General features: G+C 40.9%; 1 protein-coding gene across 5 annotated transcripts in view; it reads left to right on the top strand.

The window, feature by feature from the left end:
* Positions 1-23,107, top strand: part of LOC139754602 (lysosomal alpha-glucosidase-like) — a 328,644-nt gene that overhangs the window by 14,932 nt on the left and 290,605 nt on the right. For all 5 annotated transcript variants that reach the window (XM_071672033.1, XM_071672031.1, XM_071672035.1 and 2 more), the window contains exons 4-5: positions 2,029-2,289; positions 11,320-11,468. In XM_071672033.1, coding sequence (XP_071528134.1) covers positions 2,029-2,289; positions 11,320-11,468 — 410 coding nt within the window. The remainder of the gene's footprint in view (positions 1-2,028; positions 2,290-11,319; positions 11,469-23,107) is intronic.

Here is a 23,107-nt window from a genome sequence, read left to right as displayed (position 1 = left end):
ATAGATACAGTAATTATAGTAACTTTCATTATCTTTCTTTCGAGATAAAGTACTGCTTTATTGTCATTAACGTTCCATAGAGTACTCCCATCCTTAAAAGCATTCAATATTAACAGTGATATCTCACAAACATGATGCACTCTCACATTTACTTAATGTCACTCATATCACCAGTTACTATCACACATGCAGTACTTCTTTAACAAAGCTTTAAACAGCATTTGGAAATTTTACATGTACACCATATAGCTAGAGATTTTCATAAAGTTCTTCTCTTCACCTTATATGATTTTTCTAAATCTATAGATACTGCATGCACTAACCCCAAAAGAAAATTCAGGACTCATTCATTCTAATGGAATAGATAATAGGAAAATACAATTGACAGACAGGTGAACATGTTAAGTAGTATAGCTGGAGTATGGGAAAACACAGAGGAATGAATGAAGATGTGAGAAAGATAAGTGGATAGAAGAATTTGTTAAAAATATACCTGAGCAAAAGCTTTTCATGATTGGATGGAAGTGTAGGATGCTCAGCAAATGACAAGTTGAAGATGATATATGACTGCATGTACATCAAAGGAATGAACAAAGGCTGGATCTAAGAGAATTTTTCCTTGGGGGCTCAGTCTTCTGTTCCTGAAGCTACCTCAGTAAGGTGGGACAAAGTGAATACATATTGCAAAAGAATTTGAATATGTGGCACTCCTCTTTATATTCCCTTAATTAATATATTGTTTCATTTAAGATGAATACTGTGGTATCCTCATAAGGCCTGATGCCTGAGGTCCTTTTAGTTGTAGCTAAGTTAGTGGTGACCATAACAGCATAACTTTTACTGTGTGATTAAGCATTTAGACCTTTCAGCTTTCATTTCAGGTTCAAGAACACAATTTTAAGGTGAGGGATTTGTTTGAGCCACCATAGGACATGGTGAAGCTATATACAGCCATCTGAATCACCCCATTTGTTTTCATCCACAGTTGATATTACTCATTTTGAGAAAGAATCATTAAAAGTGGAGAAGCTGCTATTCAATAAAGGTTCTTGGAAGCAGAGGAGGACTTGTGTGTACACCATTGTTAATAAGCTAGCATTGGTTAGTTTATTATTTGTTTTGACTTGGTGATTTCTTCATATTTTTAAGTGAGTTTGCCATGTGGCTGTAAGGTCCAACAAGGCAAGAGGTGGAGTTTTTTTTATCCTTAGTCATTTGAGCTGTTTAAGTTAAAGAAACTTTCTTATCTTAAAATGGAATTTTCCAGTTTCCTTGTTTCCTTGCCAACTTCTTAGTCACCCTGACTTTTAAGTTTGTCTAGGGGGCCATAATTGCCTGGCTCACAGAAAGTTGTTCTTAGAACTATTTAGTAGGCTGGGCTTTCCCAGTCAAAGTTCACCCTCCTGATATGGAGAAGGAGGCCTTGTATATATATCCTTCAATCCTGTGTAAACATAATGCAGAAATCAGTCTCCACTCAAAACATTTTTGTCTCTTAAGATTGGTGGAAAATCTCATATTTTTCCATTCTCAAAAATGCCGAGGTTAGGTAGATCCACATTTACATTGATTGCACAAAATCAATCATACTGGCCTGTAGCCCATACCTTTGTCTAATATCATCTTTTACTTTTGTGAGCATATATAGGAAGAATGTGTGAGAGAAGTACTTAGAAAAACGGATGGATTTGAATGTGGCATTTATGGATCTGGAGAAGGTATATGATAGGGTTGATAGAGATGTTTTGTTGACAGTTTTAAGAATATATGTTGTTGGAGGTAAGCTGCTAAAAGCAGTGAGAAGTTTTTATCAAGGATGTAAGGCATGTGTACAAGTAGGAAGAGAGGAGAGTGAATGGTTCTAAGTGAAGGTATATGTGTATGTGAGTGGATGTGTCTTTCTTCGCCAGTTTCCTGGTGCTTTCTCACTAACATGGGAAGCTACAATCGAGTATGAAAAAGAATAAACATCCTTAAGGTGGATAGGAATACAGCTAATTGAATTTTTTACATATGTTATTTCAACAGATTCCAAAGAGGCAGAATGCCTTCCCTGCCCCTCGCTTGCATCAACCAACACATGGCCCAGCTCTTGAAGAGGTACCCCTAAATGTACCTTTTTGTTTTTATCCACGAGACTACAAAAGTTACTCTTTCCTCAATTTTACTGCAGAAGATTATGGATATACTGGATTTTTGAATATGGAAACTCCAAGTGGATTCCCAGGTGATGTTCCTGTTCTTAAGATGGATGTTTACTTTGAATCCAAGACAAGATTGAGAGTTAAGGTATGTTATTAAAAGAATGATTTGTTTGTGGAATTTGTTTGGTTATTTTTCTGGGAAATTTTTAGTATGTTTTAGAAAGTTATATGTAGCATGAATTGAAATAGAGCAATTGACCTTGGTTGTGAGGGATTTCCCATTATCCTCTTTATAGTCCTTTTCTTTGGTCATATATACACAGTGCTCTTAGTATGTTCTGTTGTACATCTTTAGGCTGTGCAGTATCTTTCAGTTACAGCATGTATGAATTCATACATGTCTGTCCTAGACAGACAACACTTGTTTATCTTGGACAGTCACTTGTTTACCAAATGATGTCCTAGCTATGTCTCTTTGTTGTATATCAACTGACTTATATTTCTTTCATGTATCTCCCCTGATGATGTGATTATTACGAGATAGTGCACTTGAGAACTAATCATGTTTCATTTCCCTGTGGGCTAATAGGAATGTACTTGATCACACGCAAAATTGTGATCCTTTCCAACATATGTGTTTATGTGAGTGGATGGGTTGTTCTTTGTCTGTTTCCTGGTACTACTTCGCTGATGTGGGAAATGGGGATCAAATATAATGAAATAACTGTAGATATTTTTTATGATTTTTTTATTATATTTGATTACTGTTTCCTGCATCAGGGAGGTAGCACCAGGAAACAGATGAAGAATGGCCCATCCACTCATATACACATATATATATATATACAAATGCCTATACACCCACATGTACATACATATACATATCAACATATACACATATACATACACATACACAGACATAAACATATATACACATGTACATATGCTTGCCGTCATCCATTCCCAGCGCTACCCCTTCCCACAGGAAACAGCATCGCTACCCCCTGCTTCAGAGAGGTAGCACCTGGAAAACAGACTAAAAAGACCACATTCTTTCACACCCAGTCTCTAGCTGTCATGTGTAATGCACCAAAACCAGAGCTCCCTAACCACATCCAGGCCCCACAGACCTTTCCATGGTTTACCCCAGACATTTCACATGCCCTGGTTCAATCCATTGACAGCACGTCAACCCCAGTATACCTCATCGTTCCAGTTCATTCTATTCCTTGCACGCCTCTCACCCTCCATTATGTTAAGGCTCAGGTTGCTCAAAATCTTTTTACTCCATCTTTCCACCTCCAGTTTGGTCTCCCACTTCTCCCTCTTTCCTCCACCTCTGACACATATCCTCTTTGTCAGTCTTTCCTCACTCATTCCATATGTCCAAACCATTTCAACACACCTTCTTCTGCTCTCTCAGTCACACTCTTTTTATTTCCACATATCTTTCTTACCCTTTCATTACTTACTCAATCAAACCACCTCACACGACATATTGTCCTCAAACATTTCATTTCCAACACATCCACCCTCCCCCATACAACCCTATCTATAGCCCATGCCTCGCAACCATATAACATTGTTGGAACTAATTCAAACATACATTTTTGCTCTCTAAGATAACGTTCTCTCCTTCCACATTCTTCATTGCTCCCAGAACCTTCACCCCCTCCCCCATCCTGTGACTCACTTCTGCTTCCATGGTTCCATTTGCTGCTGTGTTCACTCCCAGGTATCTAAAACACTTCACTTCCTCCAGTTTTTCTCCACTCAAACTTACATCCCAGCTAACTTTTCTTTCAACCCTACTAAACCTAATAACCTTGCTATTATTCACATTTAGTCTCAACTTTCTCCTTTTACACACTTTTCCAAACTTGTTCACCAAGTTCTGCAGTTTCTCACTTGAATCAGCCAGTAGAGCTGTATCATCGGCGAACAGCAACGGACTCACTTCCACTTCCCAGGCCCTCTCATCCCCAACTGACTGCACACTCCTCTCTCCAAAACTCTTGCATTTACCTCCCTAACCACCGCATCCATAAACAAATTAAACAACCATGGGGACATCACACAACCCTGCCACAGACCAACATTCTCTGGGAACCAATCACTCTCCTGTTTTCCTACTCATACACATGCCTTACTTCTTTGGTAAAAACTTTTCCCTGCTTCTAACAACTTACCTCCCACACCATTTACTCTTAAGACCTTCCACAAAGCATCCCTATCACCCCTATCATATGCCTTCTCCAGACATAAATGCCACATACAAACCCATCTCTTTTGTAAGCAATTCTCACACATTCTTCAAAGCAAACACCTGATCCACACATCCTCTACCACTTCTGAAACCTCATTGCTCTTCCCCAATCTGATGCTTTGTACATGCCTTCACCATCTCAATCAATACCCTCCCATATAATTTCCCAGGAATACTCAACAATCTAATGCCTCTGTAGTTTGAACACTCACCTTTATCCCCTTTGCCTTTGTACAGTGGCACTGTGCATGCATTCCACCAATCCTCAGGCACTTCACTATGATCCATACATAGATTGAATATCCTTACCAGCCAATTAACAATGCAGTCACCCCCTTTTTTAATAAATTCCTCTGCAATGCCATCCAAACCTGCCACCTTGCTGGATTTTATCTTCCACAAAGCTTTCATTACCTCTTCTTTTAACCAAACCATTCTACCAGACCCTCTCACTTCGCACTCCACCCTAACCAAAACACTCTATATCTGCCACTCTATCATCAAACACATTCAAGAAATCTTCAAAATACTCGCTCCATCTCCTTCTCACTTCATCAATTCCTGTTATTACTTCCCCACTTGCCTCCTTCACCAATGTTCCCATTTCTTGTCTTATGCACATCTTATGCACATTATTTACTTCCTTCATTTATAATTATTATTTATTATAATCGCTGTTTCCCGCATCTGCAAGCTTGCGCCAGGAAACAGATAAAGAATGACCCATCCACTCATATCCTCATATATATACATAAATGCCCATATATGCACATATACCTACCTTTACATTTCAGCATATGCATATATACACATGTACATATTCATACTTGCTTGCCTTCATCCATTCATGTCGCTACCCCTTTCCACAGGAGACAGCATCACTACCCCCTGTTTCAGTGAGGTAGCAACAGGAAAATAGACAAAAAAGGCCACATTCGTTCACACACAGTCTCTAGCTGTCATATGTAATACACTAAAACCACAGCTCCCTGTCCACACCCAGGCTCCACAAAACTTTCCATGGTTTACCCCAGATGCATCACATGCCCTGATTCAGTCCATTGATAGCACATAGACCCTGGTGTACCACATTGTTCCAATTCACTCTGTTCCTTGCATGCTTCTTACCCTCCTGTATGTTCAGGCCCTGGTCACTCAAAGTCTTTTTCATTCCATCCTTCTATCTCATATTTGGTCTCCCACTTCTACTTGTTCCCTCCACCTCTGACACATATATCCCCTTTGTCAGTCTTTCTTCACTCATTCTCTCCATATAACACACCCTCTTCTGCTCTCTCAACCACGCTTTTTTTATACCCTTTCATTGCTTTCTCGATCAAATCACCTCACACCACATATTGTCCTCACTTATTTCATTTCATGCATATCCACCCTCCTCTGTACTGCCTTATCTATAGCCCATGCCTCACATCCATATAGAATTGTTGGGACTGCTGTACCTTTAAATATACTCAGTTATGCCCTCTGAGATAACGTTTTATCTTTCTACATATTCTTTAGCGCTTCCACAACCTTATACATTTGTGTTTTCATTCTCTTTTGCAGTTGCCCATGTTAGCAGGGTAGCACCAAGAATGGACTAAGAATGGCTGCATTCTCTCTCTTAAATTCTCTATTGATCATATGCAATGCACTGAAATTCATAGCCCACTATCCACAGCTAGGTCCTGCAGACTTTTCTGTCATTTCCCCTGGCTGCTTCACATCCTGAATTTAGTCCATTGGCAGCATGTCACTTCCTGTATACCACATTGTCCAGTTCACTCTATCTAGTGCTTACCTTTCACCCTCTTGCATGTTCAAGCCCCAGTCACAGAAAATCTTTTTCACTACTTCCTTCCATCTTCTATTCGTTCTCCTCCTTCTCCTTGTTCTCCTTATTTCTGAAACAGACATCATCTGTGTCAAGCTTTCCTCACTCATTCTCTCCATTATTTAAAAAAAATTTCTGCAAACCCTCTTCAGCTCTCTCAACCACACTTTTCTTATTACCACACCTCTCTCCTACCCTTTTAGTGCTTAATCTACCAAGCCACCTCACACCACATGCTATCTTTAAATTTTCATTACTAACACATCCACCAACCTACTCCCTTATTCATAGCCCATGCTTTGCATCCACATAACATCAATGGGACTACTTTACCTTCAAACATACTCATTTTTGCCCTCCCAGGTAATGGCCCCTCTTTTCACACATTCCTCAACGTTCCCAAAACCTTCACTCTTTCACCTGCCCTATGTCACTCTCACTTTTCCCAAATTTTCTCCATTCAAACTCTCACACCAAATAACCTGTCCCTCTGTCCTGGTGAACCTTATAACCTTGCTTTTATTCACAATTATTCTCAACCTCCTCCATTCACACACTCTCATATGCTCAGTCATCAACTTCTGCAGTTTCCCTCTCAAATCTACCACTAATGCCTTATCATCTACAAACAACTGACTCGCTTCCCAAGCCCCCACGCCCTGCACAGACTACATAGTTGCCCTTCTCTCCAAAACCCTTTATTTTTCTTCCTCTACCCCATCCATAAACAAATGAAATATCCATGGTGACACCACACACCCCTGCTTCAGGCCAACCTTTATGCGAAACTCTCATTCTTGTCTCTTCCTACCTGTACACATGCCTTACACTCTTGATAAAATCTTGTCACTGCTTCTAGTACCTTTTCTCTCATACCATATATTTGTAAGACCTTCCACAAGACATCTCTCCCAACCCTATCATATGATCTCTCCAGATCCATATATGCCACATACAAATCCTTCTATTTCTCTAGGTATTATCTTGTGGAGGCTAAGGTGAAGATTTGTATGGGTTTTCAGAAAAGAAGAGTGAATGTTGGGGTGAAGAGGGTGGTGAGAGTAAGTGAGCTTGGGAAGGAGACCTGTGTGAGGAAGTACCAGGAGAGACTGAGTACAGAATGGAAAAAGGTGAGAACAATGGAAGTAAGGGGAGTGGGGGAGGAATGGGATGTATTTAGGGAATCAGTGATGGATTGCGCAAAAGATGCTTGTGGCATGAGAAGAGTGGGAGGTGGGTTGATTAGAAAGGGTAGTGAGTGGTGGGATGAAGAAGTAAGAGTATTAGTGAAAGAGAAGAGAGAGGCATTTGGACGATTTTTGCAGGGAAAAAATGCAATTGAGTGGGAGATGTATAAAAGAAAGAGACAGGAGGTCAAGAGAAAGGTGCAAGAGGTGAAAAAAAGGGCAAATGAGAGTTGGGGTGAGAGAGTATCATTAAATTTTAGGGAGAATAAAAAGATGTTCTGGAAGGAGGTAAATAAAGTGCGTAAGACAAGGGAGCAAATGGGAACTTCAGAGAAGGGCGCAGATGGGGAGGTGATAACAAGTAGTGGTGATGTGAGAAGGAGATGGAGTGAGTATTTTGAAGGTTTGTTGAATGTGTTTGATGATAGAGTGGCAGATATAGGGTGTTTTGGTCGAGGTGGTGTGCAAAGTGAGAGGGTTAGGGAAAATGATTTGGTAAACAGAGAAGAGGTAGTGAAAGCTTTGCGGAAGATGAAAGCCGGCAAGGCAGCAGGTTTGGATGGTATTGCAGTGGAATTTATTAAAAGAGGGGGTGACTGTATTGTTGACTGGTTGGTAAGGTTATTTAATGTATGTATGACTCATGGTGAGGTGCCTGAGGATTGGCCGAATGCGTGCATAGTGCCATTGTACAAAGGCAAAGGGGATAAGAGTGAGTGCTCAAATTACAGAGGTATAAGTTTGTTGAGTATTCCTGGTAAATTATATGGGAGGGTATTGATTGAGAGGGTGAAGGCATGTACAGAGCATCAGATTGGGGAAGAGCAGTGTGGTTTCAGAAGTGGTAGAGGATGTGTGGATCAGGTGTTTGCTTCGAAGAACGTGTGTGAGAAATACTTAGAAAAGCAAATGGATTTGTATGTAGCATTTATGGATCTGGAGAAGTCATATGATAGAGTTGATAGAGATGCTCTGTGGAAGGTATTAAGAATATATGGTGTGGGAGGAAAGTTGTTAGAAGCAGTGAAAAGATTTTATCGAGGATGTAAGGCATGTGTACGTGTAGGAAGAGAGGAAAGTGATTGGTTCTCAGTGAATGTAGGTTTGTGGCAGGGGTGTGTGATGTCTCCATGGTTGTTTAATTTGTTTATGGATGGGGTTGTTAGGGAGGTAAATGCAAGAGTTTTGGAAAGAGGGGCAAGTATGAAGTCTGTTGGGGATGAGAGAGCTTGGGAAGTGAGTCAGTTGTTGTTCGCTGATGATACAGCGCTGGTGGCTGATTTGGGTGAGAAACTGCAGAAGCTGGTGACTGAGTTTGGTAAAGTGTGTGGAAGAAGAAAGTTAAGAGTAAATGTGAATAAGAGCAAGGTTATTAGGTACAGTAGGGTTGAGGGTCAAGTCAATTGGGAGGTGAGTTTGAATGGAGAAAAACTGGAGGAAGTGAAGTGTTTTAGATATCTGGGAGTGGATCTGGCAGTGGATGGAACCATGGAAGCGGAAGTGGATCATAGGGTGGGGGAGGAGGCGAAAATTCTGGGAGCCTTGAAGAATGTGTGGAAGTCGAGAACATTATCTCGGAAAGCAAAAATGGGTATGTTTGAAGGAATAGTGGTTCCAACAATGTTGTATGGTTGCGAGGCGTGGGCTATGGATAGAGTTGTGCGCAGGAGGATGGATGTGCTGGAAATGAGATGTTTGAGGACAATGTGTGGTGTGAGGTGGTTTGATCGAGTGAGTAACGTAAGGGTAAGAGAGATGTGTGGAAATAAAAAGAGCGTGGTTGAGAGAGCAGAAGAGGGTGTTTTGAAGTGGTTTGGGCACATGGAGAGAATGAGTGAGGAAAGATTGACCAAGAGGATATATGTGTCGGAGGTGGAGGGAACGAGGAGAAGAGGGAGACCAAATTGGAGGTGGAAAGATGGAGTGAAAAAGATTTTGTGTGATCGGGGCCTGAACTTGCAGGAGGGTGAAAGGAGGGCAAGGAATAGAGTGAATTGGAGCGATGTGGTATACCGGGGTTGACGTGCTGTCAGTGGATTGAATCAAGGCATGTGAAGCGTCTGGGGTAAACCATGGAAAGCTGTGTAGGTATGTATATTTGCGTGTGTGGACGTATGTATATACATGTGTATGGGGGGGGGGTTGGGCCATTTCTTTCGTCTGTTTCCTTGCGCTACCTCACAAATGCGGGAGACAGCGACAAAGTATAATAAAAATAATAAATAATTTCTTACATACATTCTTTAAAGCAAACAAACTGATCCACACATCCTCTGTTACCTCTGAAACCCCAATGTTCCTCTCCAGTATAATGTTTTGAACTTGCCTTCACTTTATCATTCACCACTCTCCCATACAACTTACTAGGTAGGCTCAATAGGCTTTTACTCCTGTAATTCGAATGCTCTCCCTTCCCACCCTTCCTTTATACAGTGGCACTATACATAAATTGTCAATTCACACATACTTTGAGAATTCTGACTAACCAATCAACAACACAGTAACCCTCTTTCTTAAGAAATTCAGCTCCAGTACCATCCACTCCTGCCACCTTTCCACATTTTACCTTATTTAAGGCAGTCACCCTCTCTTCTCTCCACCAACCACTTTCCATGACTCACTTCACATACCTCCCTAACCCAAACACTGTACAATTGCCTCCTTGTTATCAGATATATTCAGCAGTCATTTGATATTTTTCATACTTGATCGCCATTTCCCACATTAGTGAAGGAGCACCAGAAACAAAGAAAGGCCTCATCTGCTAACGTTCATTCTCTTGTTGTCATGTGTTCCAGTATGGTTATAATAACATATGGTGACAATTATTTGTGGTTAAGTTTCATTAGGAGTCATCCATCCAGGAGGTATTTAGGCAGGCTAAGAAAGTTTGAAGACAAGGTCGAATTAAGTGGAATTCAGTCGAATAATCAGATGTGAGAGATAATAGAGAGAGGTAGAAAATTAATGAATACAATCAAAAGGCTATATATAGCATTAATGTAGCATTACTGAGATAGCTCTGATTAGGGCATTTAGTTAACTGTGCCATCTCAACTAACATAATACAAAAAATGCAGACAGCATGCAGAGGTTTAGAAAATTGTGATAGCGGAGAGGGTTCAAGAGATGTGGCCCCATGAGTGTAAAACTCTCCCCATGCAGTCAAAATAGGTAATCACAGTAGGAAGTAAGTTGTTGGAATCTATGTGTGATTTAGGAGTTAACGTTCTCCTTATTCTTTAGCAGAGCACCTAAGGAGACCAACTGTACCCTTGCAGATATTGAAATTGTATTCAGGTACAAAGAAATGTTCAGCTAGCTATTGAAATTTTATATAAGGCCAAAACTAGAATATGCCTTTCAGATTTGATCACTGCATCTAATAAAGCATAAAGAACTATACAGAAGGTCCAGAGGGCAACAAAGATGGTGCCAGAAGTAAGAAAGCTTAGTTATGGGGAAAGGCTAGAAGCCTTAAAGATGATTGCCATGGAAGAGAGAAGAGTGAGGGGTGACTTTATCACAGTCTTTTAAGTTTTTAGACCAGACTGTTGACTTAGACAGTGAACAGTTCTTTAAAAGGTATTGGGATAGAGCAAACAGAGGACATCACATGAAGTTAAGGAAGAATATTTTTAAAAAAGATGTAAAGAAATACTTTGATACATGTGAGTAGTAGATGAATGGAATAGAATGACTGAGGATATAGTTAATGTAGACAGTATACATGAATTTAATAAGTTGTATGGTAGTAGAGAATGTTTGAGAGATGTGCTCCATGAGTGTAAAACTCTCTCCTTCATCATACAAATAGGTAGTCACATTCATAAATTTTATGATTTTTCATGATGGGTTTATGTTAAGAGCATGTTTTGCATTGAACAGATTACTGATCCAGCTCGAGCTCGATGGGAGACTCCAATACCTATAGTGCCCGTAGTAACAAATGGCACTAGCAACCCACTTTACAGCTTCAATCCTCATCTTGCTGATGGTGCATTTACCATCACCAGAAAAAGTAATGGTCTTCCAATGTAAGTAATTTGTGCCAGTGCCTCAGAGAACATCTTGATTATACATACCTTACCCATAGTGTTTGTATATGTATTCATTTATATATTATAATTAATCATTGTTTCCCATGTCAGCAAGGTAGTGCCAGGAAACAGACAAAGAATTGCCCATCCACTCACATACAGTGCATACACATAGACACCCATACATGCACATATACATTTATTTATACTTTGTCGCTGTCTCGCCCATTAGCGAGTAGCGCAAGGAAACAGACAAAAGAATGGCCCAACCCACCCACATACACATGTATATTCATAAATGCCAACACATGCACATATACATACCTATACATTTCACCATATACATACAGATACATACACAGACATTTACACATATACACATGTTCATATTCATACATGCTGTAGCCTTCATCCATTCCCGTCACCACCCCACCATGCATGATTTAGCACCCCGCTCCCCCCGCATGCACACGCACAAGGTAGCACTAGGGAAAGACAACAAAGACCACGTTCGTTCACACTCACTCTCTAGCTGTCATGTGTAATGCACCAAAACCACAGCTCCCTTTCCACATCCAGGTACCACAAAACTTTCCATGGTTTACCCCAGACGCTTCACATGGCCTGGTTCAATCCATTGACAGCACGTTGACCCAGGTATACCACATTGTTCCAATTCACTCTATTCCTTGCATGCCTTTGAATCTCCTTTATGTTCAGGCCTCAATCGCTCAAAATCTTTTTCGCTCCATCCTTCCACCTCCAATTTGGTCTCCCACTTCTCCTCATTCCCTCCACCTCTGACACATATATCCTCTTTGTCAATCTTTCTTCATTCATTCTCTTCATGTGGCCAAACCATTTCAATACACCCTCTTCTGCTCTCTCAACCACACTCTTTTTATTGCCACACATCTCTCTTACCCTTTCATTAATTAATCAAACCACCTCACACCACATATTGTCCTCAAACAATTTCTTTTCCAACACACCCACCCCCCCCCTACAACCCTATCTATAGCCCATGCCCCCCAAAACCCAAATAAAAACATTTTTGGGAAAACAAATTCCCAAACATACATTTTTGCTCTCAAAATAACTTTCTCTCCTTCCCACTTTCCCTTAAAAGTTTCCCAGAACCTTCACCCCCTCCCCCATCCTGTACCACTTTTTCTTCCAGGTTCCATTTGCGCTGTGTTCCCATCCCAGGTATCTAAAACACTTCATTTTCCTCCTTTTTTCCCACTCAAATTTACATCCCAGCTAACTTTTCTTTCAACCCTACTAAACCTAATAACCTTGCTTTTATTCCCCATTTAGTCTAAATTTTTCCCTTTTTACACACTTTTCCCAAAACTTGTTCACCAAGTTCTGCAGTTTCTCACTTGAATCACCAGTAGAGCTTATCATGGGCAAACCCAGCAAGGGCCCTAAATTCCATTTCCCCCGGCCCCCTCACCCCCAACTGACGCCACTCCTCTCTCCAAAACCTTGCATTTACCTCCCAAACCACCGCATCCATAAACAAATTAAACAACCATGGGGACATCACACAACCCGGGCCACAGACCAAAAATTCTCGGGGAACCAATCACTCTCCTGTTTTCCCAACCATAAAAAGCCTTACTTCTTTGGTAAAAACTTTTCCCTGCTTCTAACAACTTACCCCCAAAACCCCCTTTACTTTTAAGGGACCTTCCCAAAGCACCCCTATCACCCCTATCAAATCCTTCTCCAACATAAATGCCACATACAAACCCATCCCTTTTGTAAGCAATTCTAAACCCCATTTTTCAAAGCAAACACCAGATCCACACATCCTCAAACCAAACTTCGAAACCCATTGCTCTTCCCCAATCTAAATGCTTTGAAAACATGCCTTCACCACTCAATCAATACCCTCCCATAAAATTTTTCCCAGGAATACCAACAAAAAAATTTCCCCTGTAGTTTGAACACCACCTTTACCCCTTTTTGGGCCTTTGTACAGTGGCACTGTGCATGAAACCCCACCAATCCTCACATTTTCACTATGTTTCCATACATAAATTGAATATCCTTACCACCCAAAATTAACAACCCTTCCACCCCCTTTTTTTTAATAAATTCCTCTGCAATGCCATTTCCAAAACCCGCCACCTTGCTGGATTTTTTTCTTCCACAAAGCTTTCATTACCTCTTCTTTTTAAAACCCAAAACCCTTCCTTTCCAGACCCTCTCACTTCGCACCTTTCCCCCCTAACCAAAAACACTCTATAAACTGCCACTCTATCATCAAACACATTCAAGAAATCTTCAAAATAAAATCGCTCCATCTCCTTCTCACTTCAACAAATTTCCCGTTATTACTTCCCCCCCCTTGCCTCCTTTACCAAAGTTCCCATTTCTTGTCTTATGCACATCTTAAGCACATTATTTACTTTTCCTTTTTATAAATTTTTTATTTATTAAAAATCCCCTGTTTCCCCATCTGCAAGCTTGCGGGCCCGGGAAAAAATAAAGAATGACCCAACCACTCCCTATCCCATAAAATATACATAAAAGCCCATATAAGCACATATACCCTAATTTTTTCATTTTAGCATATGCATATATACACAAGTACATAATTTATACTTGCTTGCCTTCATCCATTTTATGCCCCCTACCCCTTTCCCCAGGGGACAGCATCACACCCCCCGTTTCAGTGAGGTAGCAACAGGAAAATAAAACCCAAAAAAAGGGCCCCTTCGTTCACACACAGTCTCTAGCTGTCAAAAATGTAATACACTAAAACCACAGCTCCCCGTCCCACCCAGGGCCCCCAAAAAATTTCCATGGTTTTCCCCCGAGCTTCACATGGCCCGGTTTAACCAATTTAAGCACTTACCCGGGGTTTCCACATTGGGTTCCCAAAACCCCCTTTTTCCTTGCAAAGCTTCTTACCCCCCTGAAAGTTTAGGGGCCCCGGTTTTACTTTTAAATTTTTTTTTTCATTCCAACCTTCCCATCTCATATTTGGTCTCCCACTTCTACTTGTTTCCCCCCACCTCTGACACATATATCCCCTTTGTCATTTTTTTCTTTACTCATTCCTCCAATAACACACCCTCTTCGCTCTCCAAAACCCCGCTTTTTTTATACCCTTTCTTGCTTTTTCGATCAAATCACCTCACACCACATATTGGGCCTCACTTATTTCATTTCATGCATATCCACCCCCTCTGTAAAAGCCTTAACTATAGCCCATGCCCACATCCATATAGAATTTTGGGACTGCTGTACCTTTAAATATACCAGTTATGCCCCTGAGATAACGTTTTATCTTTCTACATAAATTTTTTAGCGCCCACAACCTTTTACATTTTTGTTTTTCATTCTCTTTTGCAGTTGCCCATGTTAGCAAGGGGGGCACCAAGAAAGGACTAAAAAGGCTGCATTCTCTCTCAAAAAATTTTCAAAAGATCATATGCAATGCACTGAAATTCCCTAGCCCACTACCACACTAGGTCCTGCAGACTTTTCTGTCATTTCCCCTTTGGGTTTCTTCCATCCTGGGAAATTTTTGTTTCCCTTGGCAGCATGTCACTTTCCCTTTTACCCCATTGTCCAGTTCCCCTCTATCTAGTGCTTTCCTTTCCCCCCTCTTGCATGTTTAAACCCCCGTCACGAAAATCTTTTTTACAAATTCCTTCCAACTTTTATTCGTTCTCCTCCTTCCCTTGTTCTCCTTTTTTCTGAAACAACATCATCTGTTTTCAAGCTTTTCCTTTAAATCATTTTCTCCATTATTTAAAAAAAATTTCGCAAAAAACCCCCTTTTGCTCTCTCAACCACACTTTTTTATTCCAAAACATCTCCCTTTCCCTTTTATTAATTAACCCAAAAAACCCACACCACATGCTATCTTTAAATTTTCATTAAATAACAAAAAATCCACCAACCAAATCCCCCTTTTGGGCTTGGGAGGCTAAGGTGAAGATTTGAAGGGTTTTTTCAAAAAGAAATGAATTTTGGGGTGAAGAGGGGGTAGAGTAAGTGGCTTGGGAAGGAGACCTGGGAGGAAAGTACCAGAGAGACTGATACGAAGGAAAAAGGTGAGAACAATGGAAGTAAGGGAGTGGGGGGGAAGGGAGTATTTGGAATCAGTGATGGATTGCGCAAAAGAGCTTGTGCATGAGAAGAGGGGAGGGGGTATTAAAAGGGTAGTGGGGGATAAAAGTAAGAGTATTAGTGAAAGAGAAGAGAGAGGGATTTGACGATTTTTGCAAAAAAATCAATTTATGGGGGAAGTATAAAAAAAAAAACAGGGGGCAAAAAAGGGGCAAGAGGTGAAAAAAAGGGCAAATGAAGTTGGGGTGAAAGGGGTATCATTTAAATTTAGGGAGAATAAAAAAATTTCTGAAGGAGGTAAAAAAAGTGCGTAAGACAAGGGGGCAAAAGGGAACTTCGGAAGGGCGCAAAATGGGGGGGTATAACAATATGGTGAGGAGAAGGAGAGGAGGAGTATTTTTTAAGGTTTGTTGAATGTGTTTTATGAAGAGTGGGGAAAAAGGGTGTTTTGGTCGAGGTGGTGTGCAAATGAGAGGGGTTTGGGGAAAAAGATTGGTAAAAAGAGAAAGGAGGAAAGCTTTGCGGGAAAATGAAAGCCGCAAGGCAGCAGGGTTTTGGGTGGTATGAGGGAATTTATTAAAAAGGGGTACTGATTGTTTACTGGGTTGGAAGGTTATTTAATGTATGTATGACTCATGTAGGTGCCAGGGTTGGGAATCTGCAAGTGCCTTTTAAAAGGGAAAGGGGGTAAGATGAGTGCTCAAATTACGAGGTATAAATTTGTTGATATTTCCTGGGAAATTATATGGGAGGGGATTGATTGAGAGGTGAAGGCATGTACAGAGCATCAGATTGGGAAAAGCATTGGTTTCAGAAATGGGAGAGGATTGTGGGGCAGGGGTTTTTCTTGAAGAAGTTGTGAAAATACTTTGAAAAACAATGGATTTTTATGTACATTTTTGGACTGGAGAAGCATATGAAAGTTATAAGAGCCTTTTTGGGAAGGTAAAAATAATGGGGTGGGGGGAAATTTTAGAAGCAGTGAAAAATTTTTTTTCGAGGATGTAAGGCATGTTTTACGGTAAAAGAGGAAATATTTTTCTCAGTGAATTTGGTTTGGGCCCGGGGTTGTGATGTCTCCCTGGTTTTTTAATTTGTTTATGGAGGGTTTTAGGGAGGGAAAACAAAAAGTTTGGAAAGAGGGGGAAGAAATCTGTTGGGGGTGAAGAGCTTTGGGGAAGGGGTCATTTTTGTTCCTATGAACACGCTGGGGCGATTTGGGGGAGAAACGCAGAAGCTGGGGACGAGTTTGGAAATGTGTGGAAAAAAAGAAGAGTAAAGTGAATAAAGCAAGGTTATGGTACATAGGGGTTAGGGGCAAGTCAATTGGGGGTAGTTTAATGGAAAAAACGGGAGAAGGGAATTTTTTTAGATATCTGGGGGAAATTTGGGAGGATGGAACCTGGAAGCGGAAAGGGATCAAGGGGGGGAGGGGCGAAAATCGGGGCCTTAAGAATGTTGGAAACGAGAACATTTTCTTTGAAAGCAAAAATGGGGAGTTTAAGGAAAAGTGTTCCAACAGTTTTATGGTTCAGGCGTGGCTATGGGGTGAGTTTTGCGCGGGGGATGTTGCGGGAAAAGAATTTTGAGGGCAATTTGGTGTAGGGGTTTGATCGAGTGAGTAACGAAGGGGAAGAGAGATGTGGGAAATAAAAAGAGCGTGGTTAGGACAAAGAGGGGGTTTTTAAGTTTGGGGACATGGAGAGAAAAAGTAGGAAAGATTGACCAAAGGAATTTTTCTTTCGTCTTTTTCCCCTTGCGCTACCTCACAAAGGGGGGAAAAGCGACAAAGTATAAAAAAAAAAAAAAATAATTTCTTACATACATTCTTTAAAGCAAAAAAATTTTTTTCCACAACCTCTTTTACCCGAAACCCCAATGCCCTCTCCAGTAAAATGTTTTGACTGCCTTCACTTTATCTTCACCCTCCCCCATACAATTACTAGGAGGAAAAGGCTTTTACTCCTGTAATTCGAATGCTCTCCCTTCCCACCCTTCCTTTATACAGGGGCACTATACATAAATTGTCATTCACACATACTTTGAGAATTCTGACTAACCAATCAACAAAAACAGAAACCCCTCTTTCTTAAGAAATTCAGCTCCAGTACCATCCACTCCTGCCACCTTTCCACATTTTACCTTATTTAAGGCAGTCACCCTCTCTTCTCTCCACCAACCACTTTCCATGACTCACTTCACATACCTCCCTAACCCAAACACTGTACAATTGCCTCCTTGTTATCAGATATATTCAGCAGTCATTTGATATTTTTCATACTTGATCGCCATTTCCCACATTAGTGAAGGAGCACCAGAAACAAAGAAAGGCCTCATCTGCTAACGTTCATTCTCTTGTTGTCATGTGTTCCAGTATGGTTATAATAACATATGGTGACAATTATTTGTGGTTAAGTTTCATTAGGAGTCATCCATCCAGGAGGTATTTAGGCAGGCTAAGAAAGTTTGAAGACAAGGTCGAATTAAGTGGAATTCAGTCGAATAATCAGATGTGAGAGATAATAGAGAGAGGTAGAAAATTAATGAATACAATCAAAAGGCTATATATAGCATTAATGTAGCATTACTGAGATAGCTCTGATTAGGGCATTTAGTTAACTGTGCCATCTCAACTAACATAATACAAAAAATGCAGACAGCATGCAGAGGTTTAGAAAATTGTGATAGCGGAGAGGGTTCAAGAGATGTGGCCCCATGAGTGTAAAACTCTCCCCATGCAGTCAAAATAGGTAATCACAGTAGGAAGTAAGTTGTTGGAATCTATGTGTGATTTAGGAGTTAACGTTCTCCTTATTCTTTAGCAGAGCACCTAAGGAGACCAACTGTACCCTTGCAGATATTGAAATTGTATTCAGGTACAAAGAAATGTTCAGCTAGCTATTGAAATTTTATATAAGGCCAAAACTAGAATATGCCTTTCAGATTTGATCACTGCATCTAATAAAGCATAAAGAACTATACAGAAGGTCCAGAGGGCAACAAAGATGGTGCCAGAAGTAAGAAAGCTTAGTTATGGGGAAAGGCTAGAAGCCTTAAAGATGATTGCCATGGAAGAGAGAAGAGTGAGGGGTGACTTTATCACAGTCTTTTAAGTTTTTAGACCAGACTGTTGACTTAGACAGTGAACAGTTCTTTAAAAGGTATTGGGATAGAGCAAACAGAGGACATCACATGAAGTTAAGGAAGAATATTTTTAAAAAAGATGTAAAGAAATACTTTGATACATGTGAGTAGTAGATGAATGGAATAGAATGACTGAGGATATAGTTAATGTAGACAGTATACATGAATTTAATAAGTTGTATGGTAGTAGAGAATGTTTGAGAGATGTGCTCCATGAGTGTAAAACTCTCTCCTTCATCATACAAATAGGTAGTCACATTCATAAATTTTATGATTTTTCATGATGGGTTTATGTTAAGAGCATGTTTTGCATTGAACAGATTACTGATCCAGCTCGAGCTCGATGGGAGACTCCAATACCTATAGTGCCCGTAGTAACAAATGGCACTAGCAACCCACTTTACAGCTTCAATCCTCATCTTGCTGATGGTACATTTACCATCACCAGAAAAAGTAATGGTCTTCCAATGTAAGTAATTTGTGCCAGTGCCTCAGAGAACATCTTGATTATACATACCTTACCCATAGTGTTTGTATATGTATTCATTTATATATTATAATTAATCATTGTTTCCCATGTCAGCAAGGTAGTGCCAGGAAACAGACAAAGAATGGCCCATCCACTCACATACAATGCATACACATAGACACCCATACATGCACATATACATTTATTTATACTTTGTCGCTGTCTCGCCCATTAGCGAGTAGCGCAAGGAAACAGACAAAAGAATGGCCCAACCCACCCACATACACATGTATATTCATAAATGCCAACACATGCACATATACATACCTATACATTTCACCATATACATACAGATACATACGATACATACACAGACATTTACACATATACACATGTTCATATTCATACATGCTGTAGCCTTCATCCATTCCCGTCACCACCCCACCATGCATGATTTAGCACCCCGCTCCCCCCGCATGCACATGCACAAGGTAGCACTAGGGAAAGACAACAAAGACCACGTTCGTTCACACTCACTCTCTAGCTGTCATGTGTAATGCACCAAAACCACAGCTCCCTTTCCACATCCAGGTACCACAAAACTTTCCATGGTTTACCCCAGACGCTTCACATGGCCTGGTTCAATCCATTGACAGCACGTTGACCCAGGTATACCACATTGTTCCAATTCACTCTATTCCTTGCATGCCTTTGAATCTCCTTTATGTTCAGGCCTCAATCGCTCAAAATCTTTTTCGCTCCATCCTTCCACCTCCAATTTGGTCTCCCACTTCTCCTCATTCCCTCCACCTCTGACACATATATCCTCTTTGTCAATCTTTCTTCATTCATTCTCTTCATGTGGCCAAACCATTTCAATACACCCTCTTCTGCTCTCTCAACCACACTCTTTTTATTGCCACACATCTCTCTTACCCTTTCATTAATTAATCAAACCACCTCACACCACATATTGTCCTCAAACATCTCATTTCCAACACATCTACCCTCCTCTGCACAACCCTATCTATAGACCATGCCTCACAACCATATAACATTGTTGGAGCCACTATTCCTTCAAACATACCCATTTTTTGTTCTCTTGAGATAACGTTCTCGCCTTCCACACATTCTTCAATGCTCCCAGAGCCTTGTCCCCCTCCCCCACCCTTTGACTCACCTCTGCTTCCCTGGTTCCATCCACTACTAAATCCACTCCCAGACATGTAAAACACTTCATTTCCTCCAGTTTTTCTCCATTTAAACTTACCTCCCAAGTAACTTGTCTTTCAACCCTACTGAACCTAATAACCTTGCTCTTATTCATATTCGCTCTCAGCTTTCTTCTTCACACAATTTACCAAACTCAGTCACCAATTTCTGCAGTTTCTCACCCAAATCAGCCACCAGCAACGTATCATCAGCAAACAACAACGGACTCACTTCCCAAGCCCTCTCATCCACAACAGACTGCATACTTGCCCCTCTCTCCAAAACTCTTGCATTAACCTTCCTAACAACCCCATCCATAAACAAATTAAACAACCATGGAGACATCACACACCACTGCCACAAACTGACATTCATTGGGAACCAGTCACTTTCCTCTCTTCTTACTCATACACATGCCATACATCCTTGTTATGAACTTTTCACTGCTTCTAGCAGTTTACCTCCCACACCATATACTCTTAATACCTTCCACAGAGCTTCTCTATCAACTCTGTCATATTCCTTCTCCAGATCCATGAATGCTACATACAAATCCATCTGTTTTTATAAGTATTTCTTAAATACATTCTTCCTCTGGGGATAGGAGAGAAAGAATACTTCCCACATTCTCTGCGTGTCATAGAAGGCGACTAAAGGGGACATGAGGGGGGGGCTAGAAACCCTCCCCTCCTTGTATTTTTAGATTTCTAAAAGAGAAACAGGAGTTATGTGGGGAGTGCTCATCCTCCTCGAAGGCTCAGACTGGGGTGTCTAAATGTGTGTGGATGTAATCAAGATGAGGAAAAAAGGAGAGATAGGTAGTATGTTTAAGGAAAGGAACTTGGCTGTTTTGGCTCTGAGTGAAATGAAGCACATAACATATGTATACATATACATAACGTATACACATATGCAAACATATACCTACACATACACATTTTATTTATTTTATTATACTTTGTCGCTTTCTCCCGTGTTAGCGAGGTAGCGCAAGGAAACAGACGAAAGAATTGCCCTACCCACCCACATACACATGTATGTACATACATGCCCACACATGCACATATACATACCTATACATTTCAATGTATACATACATATACATACACAGACATACATATATACCCATATACATATTCATGCTTAAAGCCCTCAGCCATTCCCGTCGCCATCCTGCCACATATGAAATGGCACCCCCCTCCCCCCGCATGCATGCAAGGTAGTGCTAGGAAAAGACAACAGAGGCCACATTCATTCACACTCAGTCTTTCGCTGTCATGTGTAGTGCACCGAAACCACAGCATCCTTTCCACATCCAGGCCCCTCTCGTTTTTTACTTTTCAAAAAAAAAAGGAACAGAGAAGGGGGTCACGTGAGGATATTCCCTCAAAGGCTCAGTCCTTTGTTCTTAACACTACCTTGCAAATGTGAAAAATGGCAAATATGTATGAAAAAATACATGTTTGTACTTACCTGCCTTCATCCATTCCTGTCACTACCCCGCCACACTGGAAACAGCATTGCTACCCCATGCTTCAAAGAGGTAGCACCAGGAAAACAGACAAAAAAAGACCACATTCATTCACCCTCAGTCTTTAGTTGTCATGTAATGCACCGAAACCACAGCTCCCTATCCACATCCAGGCCTTACAGACCTTTTCATGGTTTGCCCCAAACACTTCACATGCCCTGGTTCAGTCCATTTACAGCACGTCGACCCTGGTATACCACATCGTTCCATTTCACTGTATTCCTTGCACTCTTCTCACCCTCCTGTATGTTCAGTCCCCGATTGCTCAAAATCTTTTTCACTCCATCCTTCCACCTCCAGTTTGGTCTCCTGCTTCTCCTTCTTCCCTGCACCACTGACACATATATCCCCTTTGTCAGACTTTCCTCACTCATTCTCTTCATGCGACTAAACCGTTTCAATACACCCTCCTCTGCTCTCTCAGCCACATTCCTTTTATTACCACACATCTCTTTTACCTTTTCATCACTTACTCGATCAAACCACCTCACACCACATAATGTCCTCAAACATCTCATTTCCAACACATCCACCCTCCTCCACACAACCCTATCTATAGCACATGCCTCGCAACCATATAACATTGTTGGAACCACTATTCCTTCAAACATACCCTTTTTGCTTCCCAAGATAATGTTTTCACCTTCCACACATTCTTCAACACTCCCAGAACCTTCACCCCCTCCCCCACCCTTAGACTCACTTCCTCTTCCATCGTTCCATACATATACACATATGTATACATGTATACACATGTACATGTTCATACTAGGGATAGGGGGGGAAAGAATACTTCCCACATATTTCCTGCATGTTGTAGAAGGGGAGGGAGCAGGTGGCTGGAAATCTTCCCTTCTCATTTTGTACTTTTCAAAAGAAAGGAACAGAGAAGGGGGCTAAGTGAGGATGTTCCCTCCAAGGCTCGGTCCTCTGTTCTTAACACTTCCTTGCAAATGTGAAAAATGGCAAATATGTATGAAAAAATACTTGTTTGTACTTGCCTGCCTTCATCCATTCCTGTCACTACTCTGCCACACAGGAAACAGCATCGCTATCCCTGCTTCAAAGAGGTAGCACCAGGAAAACAGCCAAAAAAGGGCCACATTCATTCACACTCAGTCTCCAGTTGTTGTGTAATGCACCAAAACCACAGCTCCCTATCCACATCCAGGCCTTACAGACCTTTCC

Source organism: Panulirus ornatus, chromosome 17 (assembly GCF_036320965.1).
Source record: "Panulirus ornatus isolate Po-2019 chromosome 17, ASM3632096v1, whole genome shotgun sequence".
Taxonomy (NCBI): Eukaryota; Metazoa; Arthropoda; class Malacostraca; order Decapoda; family Palinuridae; genus Panulirus; species Panulirus ornatus.
This window is presented reverse-complemented; position numbering and strand designations above follow the sequence as displayed.